At 36.7% G+C, this 17,601-nt stretch overlaps 1 protein-coding gene across 7 annotated transcripts in view; it reads left to right on the forward strand.

The window, feature by feature from the left end:
- LOC143246566 (MFS-type transporter SLC18B1-like) overlaps window positions 1–17,601 on the forward strand; it is a 78,988-nt gene that overhangs the window by 9,744 nt on the left and 51,643 nt on the right. For 5 of the 7 annotated variants that reach the window (XM_076493490.1, XM_076493492.1, XM_076493494.1 and 2 more), the window contains exon 1: window positions 11,579–11,891. The exons of 1 other annotated variant lie outside the window; for it this stretch is intronic. Coding sequence is in view for 1 of the 6 variants with exons in the window: in XM_076493493.1 (XP_076349608.1) it covers window positions 11,871–11,891 (21 nt within the window). In the remaining 5 variants the exon portion in view is untranslated. Of the gene's footprint in view, window positions 1–11,578; window positions 11,892–17,601 lie in introns of those variants that run through there. One more of the 7 variants, XM_076493493.1, reaches the window with a different exon arrangement.

Below are 17,601 nucleotides of genomic sequence, written 5' to 3' on the forward strand. Positions count from 1 at the left end.
TTTCTGTAATGAACGTTTACCACAAGTTACGTTCACTGGTAGGCCTAACTTTACAAACTTAGTTTTCATAGATATGCCGTAACTAACCAATCTTTATCAAACAGGCTAACTGAATCGCAGATAAATTCACTCTCACATTCTAACTCGCGAGTTGACAGTAAACTTGTAAATCAAATGTAGCTTAATTTGTCTCGCATTTTTATATCGTTTTTTTGTTTTTTTTGCGTATCTGAGGCTTCCAAGTTCTACTAATATCTCAATTTTAACGAAATTTCTACACTGTCAATTATTACACACACACAAGCATTGCAACAAAAATAAAACCTTCAACAGTACCACACAGTACATAATTTCATGTTGCTACTTTAGTCCTGTCTGTGTCTTCTTAACTTTGCTGGTGTTAAACCATTACCGTTCCAAAGTGTGAGAATTATTTAAAATAACGATGACACGTGCCTTATGCAGTGTTATCTGCCTTGTATATAGATGAATTTGTCATGGTAACACATTTTGTAGGCTTCAGAATATATGTGCTTAAATTGATTACTGCTACTCTCACGGACCTGGCCATTTTTAAGAGTCAGCCCAGAATGTAGGTCCTGTGGATGTTACATTCTCTCCTGTAAATTAATAACATAATAAATCAAATGATTTTTTTAAACTACATTCACTCAGGCTTTTCCTTACTGGTATTAAGCTCAGAGAAATATCATACTTTGCAACTCTGAAGACGAGTCATATCCGATAGAGTTCTGCTACTCTGCTTTCTCTCCCTTAGGACCCCCACCCCACACCATTTACAAGATTTTGATTTTGCTGGCTGAGATAATTCTATAAACGCGTTTTCCATTTATTATGGTACGTGCAAATGCTTTTGTTGGAAGAACCAGAGGCTAAGTGAAGTAAACTTGTTTGTACAACATCTGCTGCACATGGGTATCCTTCCTTAGTGTAATGCCCTGAGGTCCGATTTCTTTGCATCTAGGGAGTCAAATCCACTGTGACCATTTAAAAAAAAAAGAATGATGAACTTCTCAGCTTTCATTGTCATGATGGGGCCTGGTGGTTAGGGCGCTGGTCTCGTAATCTGTGGGTTAGAATCCCCCGTCACAAAGAGCATGCTTTCCCTTTCAACCGTAGGAGCATTATAACGGTACGGCGAATCCCACAATTCATTGGTAAATGAATAGTTCAAGAATTGGTGGTGATGATTAGCCGCTTTTCCTGTAGTCTGCTACTGCTAAAACAAACCAAACCTCTGCTAATTTGAAACTATCTGCATCTATAAGTGATGTAGTGCGAGATATCTCTTGTATTTCAAGATACCTTTTGAAGCACCGATCTTTACACATCTGAGAGGATAACTGACTGTTTTACAGATGTTGTATACACAACAGTTTCAGTTATGTATTTGGGATCCTTGTCATACTCTTCTCCCATAACTATACTTATATTTCTGAATCCAAAGTTTTTTTACAATTGTTATAAACTATCAGATGTAACAGGATGCTCTATCGTAAGAACGAGAGAACGTCGTATGGGGGCGTTAAAACACCAACAATAGACTTAAGATCTATATCAGGGGTCGCCAAATTTGTTTAACGTAAGAGCTACATACGATAAACTTCAGATGTTTGAAAGCTACAAGACATGAAGAAATATTACACATACATTTTATTGTCACGTGCAAATTGTGTTACATACATTTTACATAAATATTAAGTTATATGTGTACGTGATAATATTTATTCATATATGTAGTTTTTAAACTGTGATTATTGAAACTAATACAAAGTAAAGTACACACACACACACACACACACACACACACACACATATATATATATATGATTCATAGCAGTATGTTGTGCTGAAAATTGAGAGGAGTCGCACACTGGTTTTCTTCAGTTTAGGATATTTTATTTCTGGAACTTGCTCCCAGAACTCAGTTGTAGAATGGAATTTATTGATCATCTTTAGATCCCGGTCCTCCTGTAGTTTTATCAGTTCCATTTCCACAGCAGATGATTCTGTAACCAGAGGTTCGAGAATTGGACAACAAATAATTGATCACATGAATGGATTTACAAGAAAGGTGAAGTAGGCTTCGGCAAGTCCTCGAACCTGTTCAGAAAATTACCAAGTAGTCCTTGTAATTTATCTTTGTATTCTTCCAGTTTGTGGTCTTTTATTTCAATATTAGGAATGTATTTACTATGCTTTTGAGATTGGGAAAGTAACTGAAATTTCTTGACAAATGTCTCATTGAAAAAGTCTTCTTTTATTCTCAAAGCTGAAAATTGTCTGAGTAAGATCAGAAATAATCTTATCCTTCCCCTGGAGTGCCAAGTTGAGAGATTGTAGATGATTCATTGTATCAGTAAGGAACATTAGATCTTGCATCCATTCATCATTTCCCAGTTGAAGATAGAATATTTTCCTTTCTTCAAGAAAAGCAATAACAGGCTCCAACAGATCCACAAACCTATTTAAGACATTGATGGTTGACAGCCACCTCACAATGCAGTAGAAAAAGACATCACTGAGTTTATCTTCAAGCTCCAGTTCTTCAATAAACTTTTAGAACTGTCGGTGGGTCTTCCCGTTTAAGCGTATGAAATCGACAATTTCAAGAACAAATTTCATAACATCTTCATACTTGAAGTATCTGGCTGCCAGGTGTTCACGATGAATAATGCAATCAATAGGGAGAAACTTTGGAAAACTGGGATCACTTTTCATAAGTGCATTTAATCATGCATTTTTCCCCACTATTGCAGGTGCTCCACCTGTTGCAACACTGATGAGTTTATCCAGTGGAATATCAGCATTTGTTTAAGCTCTGTCAAGCGCATTTGTAATGTCATCATCGAGTTGTTTGTTTTAGTGCCGCTAAGTCCAACATCTCTTCTTTACAGTTACATCAGAGGAAACATAACGAATAAATACCTCCAGTTGTGGGTTGTCTTGTATGTCTGTAGATTCGTCAAGGGTTAAGCTGAATGCAAGGGAATTCTTTAAATCATTTTGCATTTTGCTAGCAACATCAGCACTGGTCTGGTAAATACGTTTATCAGTAGTGTGGCGTAATGCCGGTGTTTTTGTTATTTGGAACAACTTCAGCTATATTCTTCTTAACAAATTCACCGTCAGAATATGGGCGTTTACCACGAGCAATATTCCATGATATAACAAAATAGCTTCAGTCATTGTATCAACTCCCTCACCGAACGTTGTCAACAGTGTTTGCTGACTATTTAGTGATGATTTTAACACAGTTAACTTGTTTTTCCATAATTCTTATTTAGGAGGATAATCAGACGAAACGTTTTTGCGATTTATTTCATAGTGGCGTTTCAAATTACTGGCTTTGTAATGATGGAGTAACACATTACAGATAAGACAGTAAGGTTTGCTTCCTTTAACAGTTAATGCAAAATCTCACTCTGGCTTAAAGTTTCTGTCTTCATCTTCATACTTTCGCTTCTTACAATTTGATGACGCCATCTTCCTTCATTTTATAATTTCACAGCAACTTAAACTCTACAATGCCCAGTATCACACTAACACTCCGTTAATTTCACTGCCCGCAATACAACCACACACGCCACAATCACGCGATCGCAAGCCACGCCCACTAAAGCTAACATTGCCAGCACTGGCTTTAATCAGCGACTCAAATCTGGTATTAAAATTAGGGTTTAAAATTTTAAATATATTTACTCTCCGTGGACATTAAACTTACGTTTTAATCCAGTGGACTCGGTTTATACCCGGTAAATAATTTAAAAGCTTAACATTTTTATTTACCTTTTTATATTAGTTGTGATGTAAAAAGAAGCTCAGCAAACATATTTCCGCGAGTTTGGCCACCCGTGACCTGGAGTATACAGTCGCGAGTGGGAACACATGTCAACCAACTCGAGGGAATTTACAAGCAAAGCAAGAAATAAATAAGTCCAATTCTACATTAATCGATTTACACTTCACTAACATATGAAGGCTTATAACGAATGAAAAAACAATAACATTGATTACATAAAAATTTATAGCTTTAATAACTTGTATTAGTTTCACATTGTTTCTAATCAACATTAATTATATATCTTTAACGACTTCTGCATTATACATCATATACCTGACAATATTATTAATGAAAGGAACGTAATAATTTAAAACTTACACGGATTTATTGTGATGTAAATATTACATGTATAGATAAATTAACATTTGTATATCTCGAGAACTTAGATGAAACGACTGGAGCAACTTCGAAACTAAGACACTCTGATGTCGAGGGTAACCAGTACTTATAGTTAAGAAACTTCAATTTTTGTATGGTGTTACAGCATAATCCATTTAAGTTAATAGGAGTGGACTTTGAGGTGATTGGTCCAGCAATTAGACTGGACTCGTCTCTTTTTAGTAATTGATGCCCAGTGACCCATAATTGTACATCAAATTACACAAGAGGTTGAGTGGAGTGTGTATACAGTTTTTCATCTTATTTAGTCTGTTTTTTACAAACATCTTTCTGACCAAACGACATTTTGTTATTTTCACATTGTGAACACATTTGTTTAGACCTGCACAACCGTCTAGTTAGAATCACCTTAATTCTCTCCCTTCTCAGTGATATGCCGACGATGTTTAATACAGTATGAGTTGTTTTTAGCAGGTTTGTTTGACGTTGGCCTTTTTATTAGCATTTCGCAATTAACATTTTGCAGCACGTCCGTAAGTCTATAGCTTAGCTTATAAGACATCTTAGTCGAAGCATGTGTTTATTTCAAAGTGTCAGTTCAGCTCTTGAGAAAGTTTAGTGAAACCTTTATTTAGTATTTAACAATACGACCATAAGTCTGTCGTTAGCCCGTATGAAAGTGGAGTTAGGTGCTTCACATGAACCATCGTAGTGGTTCATAATAAAGCTCACAAGAAATTGAATAACATTCTAATAGAACGTTCGGGCAAAAAGCGTCTTAAATAGTAAAGGTTCAGTTCAAACAACATTTTAAAACTTTTACTATCGACTCTTAAGCTGTACACACACAAAAGTAATACAAAAAAAAAAAAAAACAAAGATGTTAAACTTGCAAGGAAAAGATATTTTTCTTGGTACCCTACAAAACGACTTGGCATATCGCGACCAAATCTTTTAGAATACTAAATAAGATCCCGCGAAAGTCGAAGGGGTGTTGAAAAGTCTATTAGTTTCTTCCATATTTTACCCATACTTTACACATAAGGTGGAAAACAACATCACTCAATTGTAGACGAAGTTAGCTTTATTACAAATATCTGGTGATCCTTTAAAAAAGAGGGTGAAACAGGAATAACCAACAAATAACAGATGAACATTACACGAATGTAATATGTAAGTATTCAATAGCCACCCCAGTGGCTCAGCGGTATGTCTGCGGACTTACACCGCTAAAAACCGGGTTTCGATACCCTTGATGGGCAGAGCAGAGATAGCTCATTGTGTAGCTTTGTGCTTAATTCAAAAACAACAAAAAAACAAGTATTCAATGATTTGTACACTATACAATCAGTGGTTTTAGGGAGCCAATCCTTATATTATGTGTGAAGTGAATGAATAAAAAAATAATCGATATGCAATATTATATTTTATTACACATTCGTAGAATAATTACTTTAAAATACATAAAGGAATATTTAAAACAATGTTTTAGGTTATATGTTTCATTTGAAAAAGCTGCTTTTTCAGTAGTCATATTTTATACACACATAGTGATGGTTTTGTCTTAGTATAGGCATATATTTTCCCATTGCTATATATATATATATATAACTTAATTACACGGAAATTATAAATGCTCGCTATATTCTCAAACAAATCTCCATGACAATCTCAAACTAATGTGATCAAATAGTCAATAGCTATAATAAATCATCATGAACAGTATCAGCTAGTTTCTAGCTAGATTTATTGTCATTGCAGTCTATAAAGTTAGCTAACATATTAAGCAATCATTTGCCCATAGTTGAGTGTAAGCAAAGCCAACAAAGAAGGCAAATAAAACATTAGGAATTTAAAAACCTGCAAGTAGGGCTCATAAAAAAAAAAAAGAGCAAAACTGAAGAAATAAGGCTGGTAGGCATTGTTTACTCCAACTACAAACCTCTATTCTAGCTCCATTCTGTTACCTAGAATTACTTTCGGTGGAGCCCAAAGAGAAGTTTCTAATTGGAGTAGGTAAGGTATCTCTACCATTGTTTTCTCATTTTTTCACAATCCCTATTTGTAAGTATTTATTCCTGTACAATGAAGCATACAAATATTCCTAATTTCAGTATATTTAACTTTTTCCCATAATTTTGTGAGGCCCGGCATGGCCAAGCGTGTTAAGGCGTTCGACTCGTAATCCGAGGGTCGCGGATTCAAATCATGCTCGCCCTCCCATCCGTTATAATGTGACGGTCAATCCCACTATTCGTTGGTAAAAGAGTAGCCCAAGAGTTGGCGGTGGGTGGGGATGACTAGCTGCCTTCCCTCTAGTCTTACCCTGCTAAATTAGGGACGGCTACCGCAGATAGCCCTCGAGTAGCTTTGCGCGAAACTCTAAACAAACAAACGAAAATACGTTAATTATATAAGGATAGGTACACAGTAGTGTCACCTTTGTTCTTGAGCAAGAGAATCTAGAGATGTCACATTAGTTTTTCGGCGGCCGAGATGTTTTTTTTTCACAACCATAAGATAGAATCCTTTCCTTACGGGCTTATAAAGTTTCACCCAGTCTTTGTTTGTTAGAATTTTTGAACCGCTAACCATTCTCATATGCCATCAACTCTGTAGTGTAAGTCATAATTCCACAGATATTGGTTAAGATAGTGCAGGGAGAAATATTAAATTATTTTGAAGTATTCTACCACTAATATATATATAAACTTTACAGAATTTTCGGCACCCTTTTAGTGTAGTTATCTTAACAGTGGGTAACGGGTAACATTTTTTTTTGTCTATCGTAATTACTTTAACGGTGAATAACGTGATTTTGTCTTGTGAACTTATTTTAACGGTGAATAACGTGATTTTGTGAACTTACTTTAACGGTGAATAACGTGATTTTGTCTTGTGAACTTACTTTAACGGTGAATAACGTGATTTTGTCTTGTGAACTTACTTTAACGGTGAATAACGTGATTTTGTGAACTTACTTTAACGGTGAATAACGTGATTTTGTGAACTTACTTTAACGGTGAATAACGTGATTTTGTCTTGTGAACCTATTTTAACGACGGATAACTTTTTTTTTTTGTCTAGTGTAGTTATTTTAACAGTTATGAATATTTCATAGACCAATCGAGTACCCGGAACATACAAACAAGGATATAAAACGTGTCTCCGGACTGTGTTAAACTTATCACACCATTTCTGTATTATCTCGTATTATACAAGCCGAATTATAAACTCTAAAAATGTAGGGTTGAATGCTATGATAAATAATACAAAAATCATAACTTTCACGTTTTTTATTTATAACACGTTATTACAATATTCATTATAGCCTAGCGAAAAGTTTTGACCAGGGTTAAGAACTCGGTATGTATATATTTAAAACATGGTATACACTGTGCAATGGGCAGGTTGACTTTGTATTAAGAGGTGACGGTCGAAGCGGTATGGACAGGGTGTTTTTGTTACCCACTTTTTAGACCCAGCTCTTAATAACGTTTCCCACTGTTTGGTGTTTTTGTTACCCACTTTTTAAACCCAGCTCTTAATGACGTTTCCCACTGTTTCACTTGAATACTCAGATTGACGATAGTCAAAGTCGTCACGAGTCAAAGTGGGAAGTAGGTATAACGGAAGAAACGGCTCTCGTATCAGCTTTGCGATGGTTGTTATGGTGGAAACTTCAGATACATATTGCATTATTGCTATAGTGGCGTCATTTTTTTTTTTTCATTTTATTTCTACGTATAGAGTGGTAATGTACTCTCCGAGCTATTTAAAAATGTCTCTCTGCCTTACCCACACTTTGTGTATGTTGTGTTATAGAAAATTGAACAAATTTATCTTTGTGGAAGTACGTGACACTACCTTTGAATATAGTTAAATTTTAACTTACGTCGAAGATAATAAACGTTTAATAGCAGCATTAATTGGAGTGGAGGGTGTGATTAGTCCCCACCCCATTAACATGCCCATTCTTCCAAACTATCATGATAAAAAGTTTGTTTGGGATTGGGCCAACGCCCTAGAAGTAGTTACATAACAGGCAAATGCACATATTTTTGTGCTTTCTATAAATAGAGGGTCCGCAATGGGTAGTTGATGAGGGCGCTCCATTCACAATCTGTGAGGTTCGTGGGTTTGAGCCTACGTCAGAAGAAACATGCTTAGGAGCATTATAATGTAATGGTCAATCCCACCATTCGTTGGTAAAAGAGTAGCCCAAGAGTTGGTGGGGGGTGGTGATTGCCAGCTACCTTCCCTCTGGTCTTACACTGCAAAATTAGTGACACTTAATGAAGATAGATCTCACGTAGCTTTGCGCGAAATTCAAACAAAGAATATAGTTGTCATTTTGCACGCGAGGAGGAAGAGGTCATAGAGAACCTGACCCTCCAGGTTATGAACTTTTATTACCCAAACACCGACAACATTCTTTGCACGCGAGGCACAAAAAATTCACTGTGGGATGGTCCTTACGTCTAAACCTAGAATGACGCTTTATTCCTAGGTTTGTATGTGGGACGACGTGATTGGATGCGAAAAGGCCAACTGTGACAGGTCTGGCTTCAAGGAAACTCGTGCATGAGGAGGGATGGGTCAATTATGCTGCAGAAGATTGTTCGCTCTATTCATATTCTAAGAATGATAAAGAAATTGTTAAAAAAAAACAACAAGTATCTTCGAAAAACCCTATTTATCTTGACCAGTAATTTTTAAGTAAAACGTTACATACGTAGTCCTGTTCTTATTCTAAACACAGAATAAAGCTACTTTTTAATTATTAAAAATCAACTGAAGGGAACTGTTCTGTCACTTTCAACGTTGGTTAAATAAATGTGAACTTTGAAACCACCCCCTGTTCAAAGATTTTATGAGAACGTTATTGTTTTCTTTAAGTCATGGATTCTGAAAAATTAGTAAATATTATTTTCTCGTAGACTAAAATAAACCAATACAAAGGAACACATTAATATCTAAATTAATTAATACAATCAAACATCTGAGCACGCCCTCTACATTCCTACACTTAGATACACGGCCCACTTCAAACATGTGGTCAGATATCGGTCAGTTTCTTTCTTTGTGAACCTGACGATGACCAAAAAAGGCCGAAATGTTGTTCGCTCCTTTACATAAAATTTTTCTCAACCCAAACAAGTCGTTTTTAGATATACGAAGAATATTTAATTTAATGTTACAAAGGTAAACTTGTTTACCGTTGTGTCCTGTCACCATCAGATAAGTAGCAGGGGTAAGTTTTACTTGTATAACTTACAGTAGCAGGGGTAAGTTTTACTTGTATAACTTACAGTAGCAGGGGTAAGTTTTACTTGTATACTGTTCCCTAGAGGGTGAATGCTCAGGCCATGTGTGGCTAAAATATGTCCTGTAGGAAGATCTTATGAGGCAAACTCTATTAAGATAGAGAAAATCACGTATGGGATTAACCACCTAATATCACCTGAAGATAGTTGTGTAGAAAAACTTTACGTTCACCCATCAGGGGCTGATCACGGGTCAGTGTTTCGTCTCCTTTCCCCGTTTACATCATAAATAAAATCACACTCTGTTTTCCGGGGCCGTGAGTGCGTTATAGGAGAGACGATCAAATCCCACTGTTTGATTAGCTCGTTTGTTTGTTGTTTAAGCGCAAAGCTCTATAATGTGCTATATATGCTCTTCTAACTGCGGGTTTCGAAACCCGACTCTTATCGCCATAAGCTCACAGATGTACCATTGAAACACTGAGGGAGGAGGGTTTGCCGGTTGGTGGCGCTGACTAACTGCCTTCCATCTAGTGTATCAAAGTAAAACTGGGGACAGGTTGGACAGACAACCTTTTCGTACCTTTGCACGAACGCCCGAAATGAAAACAAAACAAATATAATGTTGAGTGTTTGGGTGTGTGCATGGCCGTGAAGAGAAAGTGGGACCACCCTGCCAAGTCCCATTGTATCAGATATTTAAATGAAAATGGATCTTTCCTGCTCTAAAGCAGCTCGCTGATATTTACCAAGATAAGGGAGCTCGACATGGCCAGGTGGTTAGGGCGGTCGACTCGTAATTTAAGAGTCGCGGGTTCGAATCCCCGTCGCACCAAACATGCTCGCCCTTTCAGCCGTGGGGGCGTTATAAAATTACGGTCAATCCCACTATTCGTTGGTAAAAGAGTAGACCAAACGCTGGCTGTAGATGGTGATTACTAGCTGCCTTCTTACACTACTAAATTAGGGACGGCTAGCGCAGATAGTCCTCGTGAAGCTTTGCATGAAATTAAAAACAACAACAACAAACAAACTGTAATAAGGACTAGTAATGCATGTTAATTATAATTATGAAAAAAGGAATGACACTTTTGCAAAAAGAAAAAAACACGTTCACTTTAGACAACAATCTTTATTTATACAAAAATCAGTTTTGAATTATATATAACGCTATAATTACAATATCTGATCATTATTTTACATTATTAGTATTGGGCCAAATGCTGGCTTTCTGTTTTGCGTTCCCGGACTTTGAATTCGAGGATTTATGGTAGTTACCACTCGGTGCTTAAAATATTCGGGGCTTGGATCCATATGCGTGGGAGTTTTGGATGTTCCGGTATTATCTCTATTGTGGTTTTCTATTCTGATTTTTCAAGAACACTAACTGGGGATTCGGGGCACGGGCCCCGTGTCTCAGTGTCCAGGTGATCTCAAAAACATGGTTAGCATGTTGTAGTGCTGTATCAGTAACCATAAATGTAAGCAAATGATTTTTTCACCATATATATCAATGAATATAAACAAATAATTTCCTTTTGAGTAGTATTATCACACAAAGAAATACCTGGGCTATAGGATTTTGAACGATGCCTGAAAAAGCGAAAATTTCAACCAGAGGGCCAGATATTGAGTGAAACCAGCAGAAGTATCATTTATATTTTCGGTATTCTTTTCATGTTTCATTTGCTTGCTTGGGATTAGTAGTTATTCTCTATTATATTGCGAAAAGTGTCTCAGTGAAACCCAGATCTTCCTTGACTCAAATTCACTTCATAGAAAAAAAAACAACAAACCCTTCGACCTTCGTTAATACTGTTTAAGAATAAATTTTATTACGGACACAGAACACTATGAAAATAAAACAGAACGTATGCACTTTACTGAAGTGATTGTTAATAATAGAAGTAATATTTTATTTTGTGTTTTACAACATTAAAAATATGAATTATTAATAATATTTGCAGTGAATGCAGCTAGACCACTCTTATGAAATACCTTCATATTAAAACGTTCGCCATTGGTTAGTAACATGTTCATGTAACTAGGCTTGTCTAAAATTAAAAAAAAGAAGTTTAATTTAACGCCTCGTGCCAAACCTTAACCAATCGCATCTTACAGAGCGGATAACAACGCGCGCTCTACATATAACATTGGTTTTGGTACCTCACTCTCAGGTAAACCTCTCAACCTGTAGAATACGAGACGTTTCGTAGTAACAATGGTAGGATTACTTGTTGATTAGTTTTCTACTCAACTGTTGAACATACCAATAGTATTTTTCACCAGTGTTTATCATATACTGTTTCTATAAAGATGCACGCGCTCTTTCGGGTTCTTTCCTCTAATCATTTTATTTCATTGAAGTGGTGAAGCGAGCGACATACATATTATAAGATATGGATATCCCTGTATATAAGGTAAGCTGTAGGTAAAATGTGATATAGCTCTGTTTTTAAGATCATAATTATTTTTATTAAAGATACAATGCAATAAATAGACGGTGTCATAAAACACCGAAACCTATATTCTCTGACACCACTTATTTATCGTGTAATGATTTTAACGTTGTATTCTTTTTTTAATTATAGATAGATGTTTTTACATAGGTGTCGTTTTAAAATTATTTCTAAACAAATTAGTTCTTACCTTCAATAGTTCTACTGACGTATTGATTGTCTTAGAGGAAACTTCGTTTTGTGCGATACAGTTTTAACTTTTCGAGTATAGTTATTATTAAACCATCACCCGCTAAACCAAGGGGGCTTACAATTGTTATTTAGTTTATACGTCACAAGTTAGTATATATTCAAGTAAAACAAAAATTAAATTCACTTCATGACGAAATAAATTACCAAGGACTAGTTTCAATAATTCGCATTTGGTTCTCAGACTTAAAAACCAAGTTCAATACTGTTATCGTTTTTTTTAAGCAACATATCGTGTGGGCACCCCCAGTGGCATGTCTGCACTCTTATATTCCTAGAAACCGGGTTTTGATACCCGTAGTGAGCAGAGCGCAGATAGCCCTTCGTGTAGCTTTGCGCTTAATAACAAAGAACAACAACACATCTTCTATATAAATAACTTGTCTAAATTGGTGGTTTTCAATTACAGCTTCGAAAAAAACATGAAATACGGTTGCAATGTATAATAAGGCTCTTATCTAGTATTGAACAGTAGTTCTCAAAATGGGGTTTGAGACCCACTGTTGGCCTTCGTAGTGCTCTACAGAGAGGCCTAAATTGTAAGCTACATCAAAACCAGCGCCACTCTTTTGCAATTATTCTAATGATTATTTCTGCAGTTGTAAGCGAAAGAAAGTGTGGTAGGAGAAGCAGGTATTCCGCGGGGGGTCTTTTGGCTCGCAGAAGTTATCTGCGCACGAAAATATTTTTGGCCCGGCATGGCCAGGTGGTTAGGGCGCTCGACTCGTAATTTGAGGGTCACGGGTTCGAATCCCCGTTACATTAAACACACTCGCCCTTTCAGCTGTGGGGGCATTATAATGTAACGATCAATCCTACTATTCGTTGGTAAAAAAAAGTAGCTCAAGAGTTGGCGGTGGGTGGTGATGACTAGCTGCCTTCCCTCTCGTCTTCTACTGCTAAATTAGGGACGGCTATCGCAGACAGCCCTCGAGTAGCTTTGCGCGAAATTAAAAAAAACAACAAACGAAAATGTTTGAGAACCACTGGCACAGAAGGTAGCCAATAATTAATAGGGTTCAATAAAGACGTCGAGCAATTTCTGTAGCGTGGTGATGATACTTATTGAACAAAATAGAAACTCTGGCATAAAAGGGAAACTACGCATGCGCATCATCTCCATACATAAGAATAAGTTTCTCCTACACCCTCAGTAGCCCTATTTACCGCGCACTTGGGACTGTAGGGCATATATGAAGGAAACATGTTACCTAGCAATAACCTGTTAACATGCTAAATCTAAATAAAAGTGGTGTATTTCCTTCTAAGAATTGCTGTTCGACATTCGTATAATGTTTGTTTACGTAATGATTCTAACACTAAAAATTCGATATTCGTGGTGGACAGTGAACACATAGCCCATTGCGTAGTTCGTACAACATACATGGATATTAGTTTCATTCTTTTAACACTCAGAAGTAAGTATGTCGAATATTTTACCCATTTACATTCTAGGTTATTCTGTATAATGGTGAACCTAAAATTTTGTGTTAAAACATTTACTGGCAGGACCAGCTTCTTTCCTGGGCAGCACATACATGATGCAGTATTTGTACTATCTCTTAATGCCTCAAAGGGAATTGAGTGATCTACATCTTGGTTAACCCAAGTCTACGTTTGTTTGTTTGTTTTTGAATTTCGCACAAAGCTACTCGAGGGCTATCTGTGCTAGCCGTCCCTAATTTAGCAGTGTAAGACTAGAGGGAAGGCAGCTAGTCATCACCACCCATCGCCAACTCTTGGGCTACTCTTTTACCAACGAATAGTGGGATTGATCGTCACATTATAACGCCCCCACGACTGAAAGGGCGAGCATGTTTGGCGTGAGGGGGATGCGAACCCGCGACCCTCAGATTACGAGTCGCATGCCTTAACGCGCTTGGCCATGCCGGGCCCCCAAGGCTACACAATGGGCTTTATGCACTATAAGTCCGTTAAGTTTCCGCTGACTCGCCGAGCATCATTAAAATATTTCTGGGTCATATATACCAATGTTTCTTTCTGTAAATCACTGAAATAAGAATTCTGTTGTTAGTAATTCATCTCAGTCCGTGGTATTCAGGAAACTACTGCCTAAACTTAGCAGTAGGTTAAGTGCCACGCGCTCCCACCATTGAAATGTTTCTGAGGTCTTAGTTCTTTTTACTCTAACATTGTTAATCTTCCAAAGTCTTTTCTTTAACTGTTTCAGTTTAGAATCAGTCTATCCATTGTTCTGTCTAGAATGAGTTTTAGACTTCGTTAGTAACACACAAGTCGCCTGTTTCTTAATGTTTATAACGACAGTAATGTCTTTGTTGGTTAATCTGCAATCATGTCCGCAGAGAAAGTCGGATATTTTCTACATCAGCGCTGCTACTTTTCAGTCCTGATAAAATATTCTTTGTCCAAATCTGTCGGAAAATTTACCTTTTTGAGAAATGTTCCTCGAGCACTCTTCTGGTATATTCGTGATATCGTAATGACTTTAACATTTGTAGACAGATGTGTTTCATATTTTTATAACCAATGGTAACGAAGTGTTTCTATGTAAATAAAACTCACAATGTGATATGTAGAGAATGAACTGAACACGAAGAACAAAGGAAAAACAAGTAAACAGTTAAAACAATATTTTCTTACAACGATGTTTTAACAAACTTGCTAGTAGCACAGCGGTATGTCTGCGGACTTACAATACTAGAAATATGGTTTCGATACTCGCGATGGGCATAGCACAGATACTTTATGTTTAGCTTTGTGTTTAACTACAAACAAATTTAACAAACTGGCTCGCTTCTTCTTTTCATTAATACTTCTCCTGACTGTTGGTTCCCACTGTTGATATGGAAGTAACAATCAAGTGTAGCATGCCCTTAAAGCCCAATAATAGCGCTTTACTGAAAGTTGAAGTCAAACCAAGGATCCAAGTAACGTATCTTACAATCTCTTAGAGTACTTACGTGGACGCATATTCAAAAAAAGCATATACAAAATATCTCTATGATTCCCTCATATGGTACCCTCTCCCCTACCGGAGAGTGGACACAGACACACGATTAAACTAGTACAAGCTTCTGGTTAGACCAATGTCACATGTAGCGCTTATCTAAGGAAAACGTTTATCAGAATATTATTAACTAAGTGCACTGGTCAAACATAAAGGGTCAACTTGGTAGAAGCTTCATGCGACAGGTGTTGACATATGTAGTCTTTATCCAAGCAAAATTATTTATATGTGCATGCGAGCTTTAAGTATCTTTTTAACCTCTCCGAAACTTAGGAAACGTTACCTAAATATATTGTATATACAGATATATTCTCAGAGTTGTACAAGAATTAATCTATCAGTTATTTCATTGTATTATATAATTTCAGTGCTTTCAGCTGGTTCATTTGATGAACTTATTCACGTGCATAACAAACAGCTTCTCTCGAAGTTTTATTTCTGTTCTAATTCAACTAATAGCACAGTTCTTTATCCTGATATGTCAAAAAGTGTTTCTGTAGCACTTTAGACAGGGTAAATGTACGGACCATTCCTTATCTTCCATATGTTACTTTAGTTGGCTTAGTTTATTATTATGTTCCTAAAGTTGGTTTTTGAGAGTTTAATTTGTGTTCAGTTGCACGCAAGGCTACACGAGGGCTATCTTCGCTAGCCGTCCGTAATTTAACAGCGATTGACTAAAGGGAAGACAGCTAGTCATCACCGCCCAACGCCAACTCTTGGGCTACTCTTTTACAAACAGATAGTGGGATTGACCATAACTTTATTACGACTCCACGACTGAAAGAGCGGTCACATTCGATGAGGGAGTTCGAATCAGCAACTCTCAGATTGCGAGTCCAGCGCCCTAACTACCAGGCCTCAGTTCTTGAGGGATATCTTGCTTAATTTGGAATGATAAGCGAAGATGGTTGGATGTGATAGGATGGAATTGGTTAGAACTGGTATTTCAGGTTGTCTATAAAAAAAAGAACAAAAACCAACTTGTTGTTTATCACTCTGCATATTTACTTACAGGATACTGCACAACTCTTTTCTTGGGGCATTTCTTGTGGTGGTTTTCGTTGATAATGGTACACGTGACTGGCTTATTTATCACGTTGTTTTGTTTTTGTTATAATTTTATAATTTAAAATGACCTTGCAAACTATAAGTCGTGAAACGGCTGTTATTTAACATGTCAGATAGTGGACACACATTGAAGGAAACAAGTTTGCTGAAAAATAAATTATATGTTAAATATTTTTCCGAAGTACATACGCCTCTGCATTTAAATTAATAAAGAAGTCATTTTCAATTTTATCCCGTTGTAGAGAAACCCGCGATAACTTTTATCACTCTCTCATTTTGCGAAGTTTTTTTATTGTTAGAGACGATAAGTGTTTATTTCGAAATACTAAACGCAGTTGTACTGTGTTATCTGGATCTATTCGCACTCGCATTACTATTATGAGCTTCCCCCTAACGGCACAGCAGGATGTTTCAAAACAACACCTACGTTTTTCATAAAAGTATCCATTATTCGCTTGTTGTTGTTGTGTGTTTTTTTTTGTTTGTTTGTTTGTTTATTTCCGCGCAAGCTACTCTCGGATTACGAGTCTACTGCCCTGACAATGCCGAGCCCGCCTGACGTGAAATTTAACAATCGTCTAACTCTGTATGTGTCCGGCATGGCCAGGTGGTTAGGGCGCTCGGCTCGCAACCTGAGTCCCTGTCACGCCAAACATGCTCGCCCTTTCAGTTGTGGGGCGTTATAAAGTCACGATCAACCCCACTATTCGTCGATAAAAGAGTAGCCCAAGAGTTGGCAATGGGTGATGATTACTAGCTGCCTTCCCTTTAGTCTTACATTGCTAAATTAGGGACGGCTAGCGCAGATAGCCCTCGTGTAGCTTTGCGCTTAATACAAAACAATCTTAACTAATTGTATACGTAGTTCAGTTGTTCAAATTCTTTCAAGTATATTTAATAAAATATGTTAAATATATGTTTTTCTAAAACTAAACCGACGATCTCTATACGTTGTCAAACGACATATTCTTTGAAAATATACGGGAGATGATTATGTTTTTAAGTGGAACTATAAATAAAGCAAATTTGTTTTAACACACACACACACACACACACACACACAAACAAAACAGGTTCGTTAACTTAAAAAAAATAATTTGGAGGAAACCAACTTGAAAATCACCGTTCGTAATCATTTAAACTTGTTCGATGTTTTATTATGTCTTGAAAAACTGCAGATTTCGTGATATAGATAAGACCAATCAGAATATCTACACGGTCATTTAAATTATGACGACCTCGTATCAAAAACTCGCCGGCAGTCCCTTTCGTAGTCATTTTTGGATCAAAATAATCTTTTGCGTAATCGAGAAAAGCATTTTAAAATTTGAATGTGCGTTGGTGAAAAAATGTTTAACGCGA

The sequence above is a fragment of the Tachypleus tridentatus genome, chromosome 3, assembly GCF_004210375.1.
Source record: "Tachypleus tridentatus isolate NWPU-2018 chromosome 3, ASM421037v1, whole genome shotgun sequence".
NCBI lineage: Eukaryota > Metazoa > Arthropoda > Merostomata > Xiphosura > Limulidae > Tachypleus > Tachypleus tridentatus.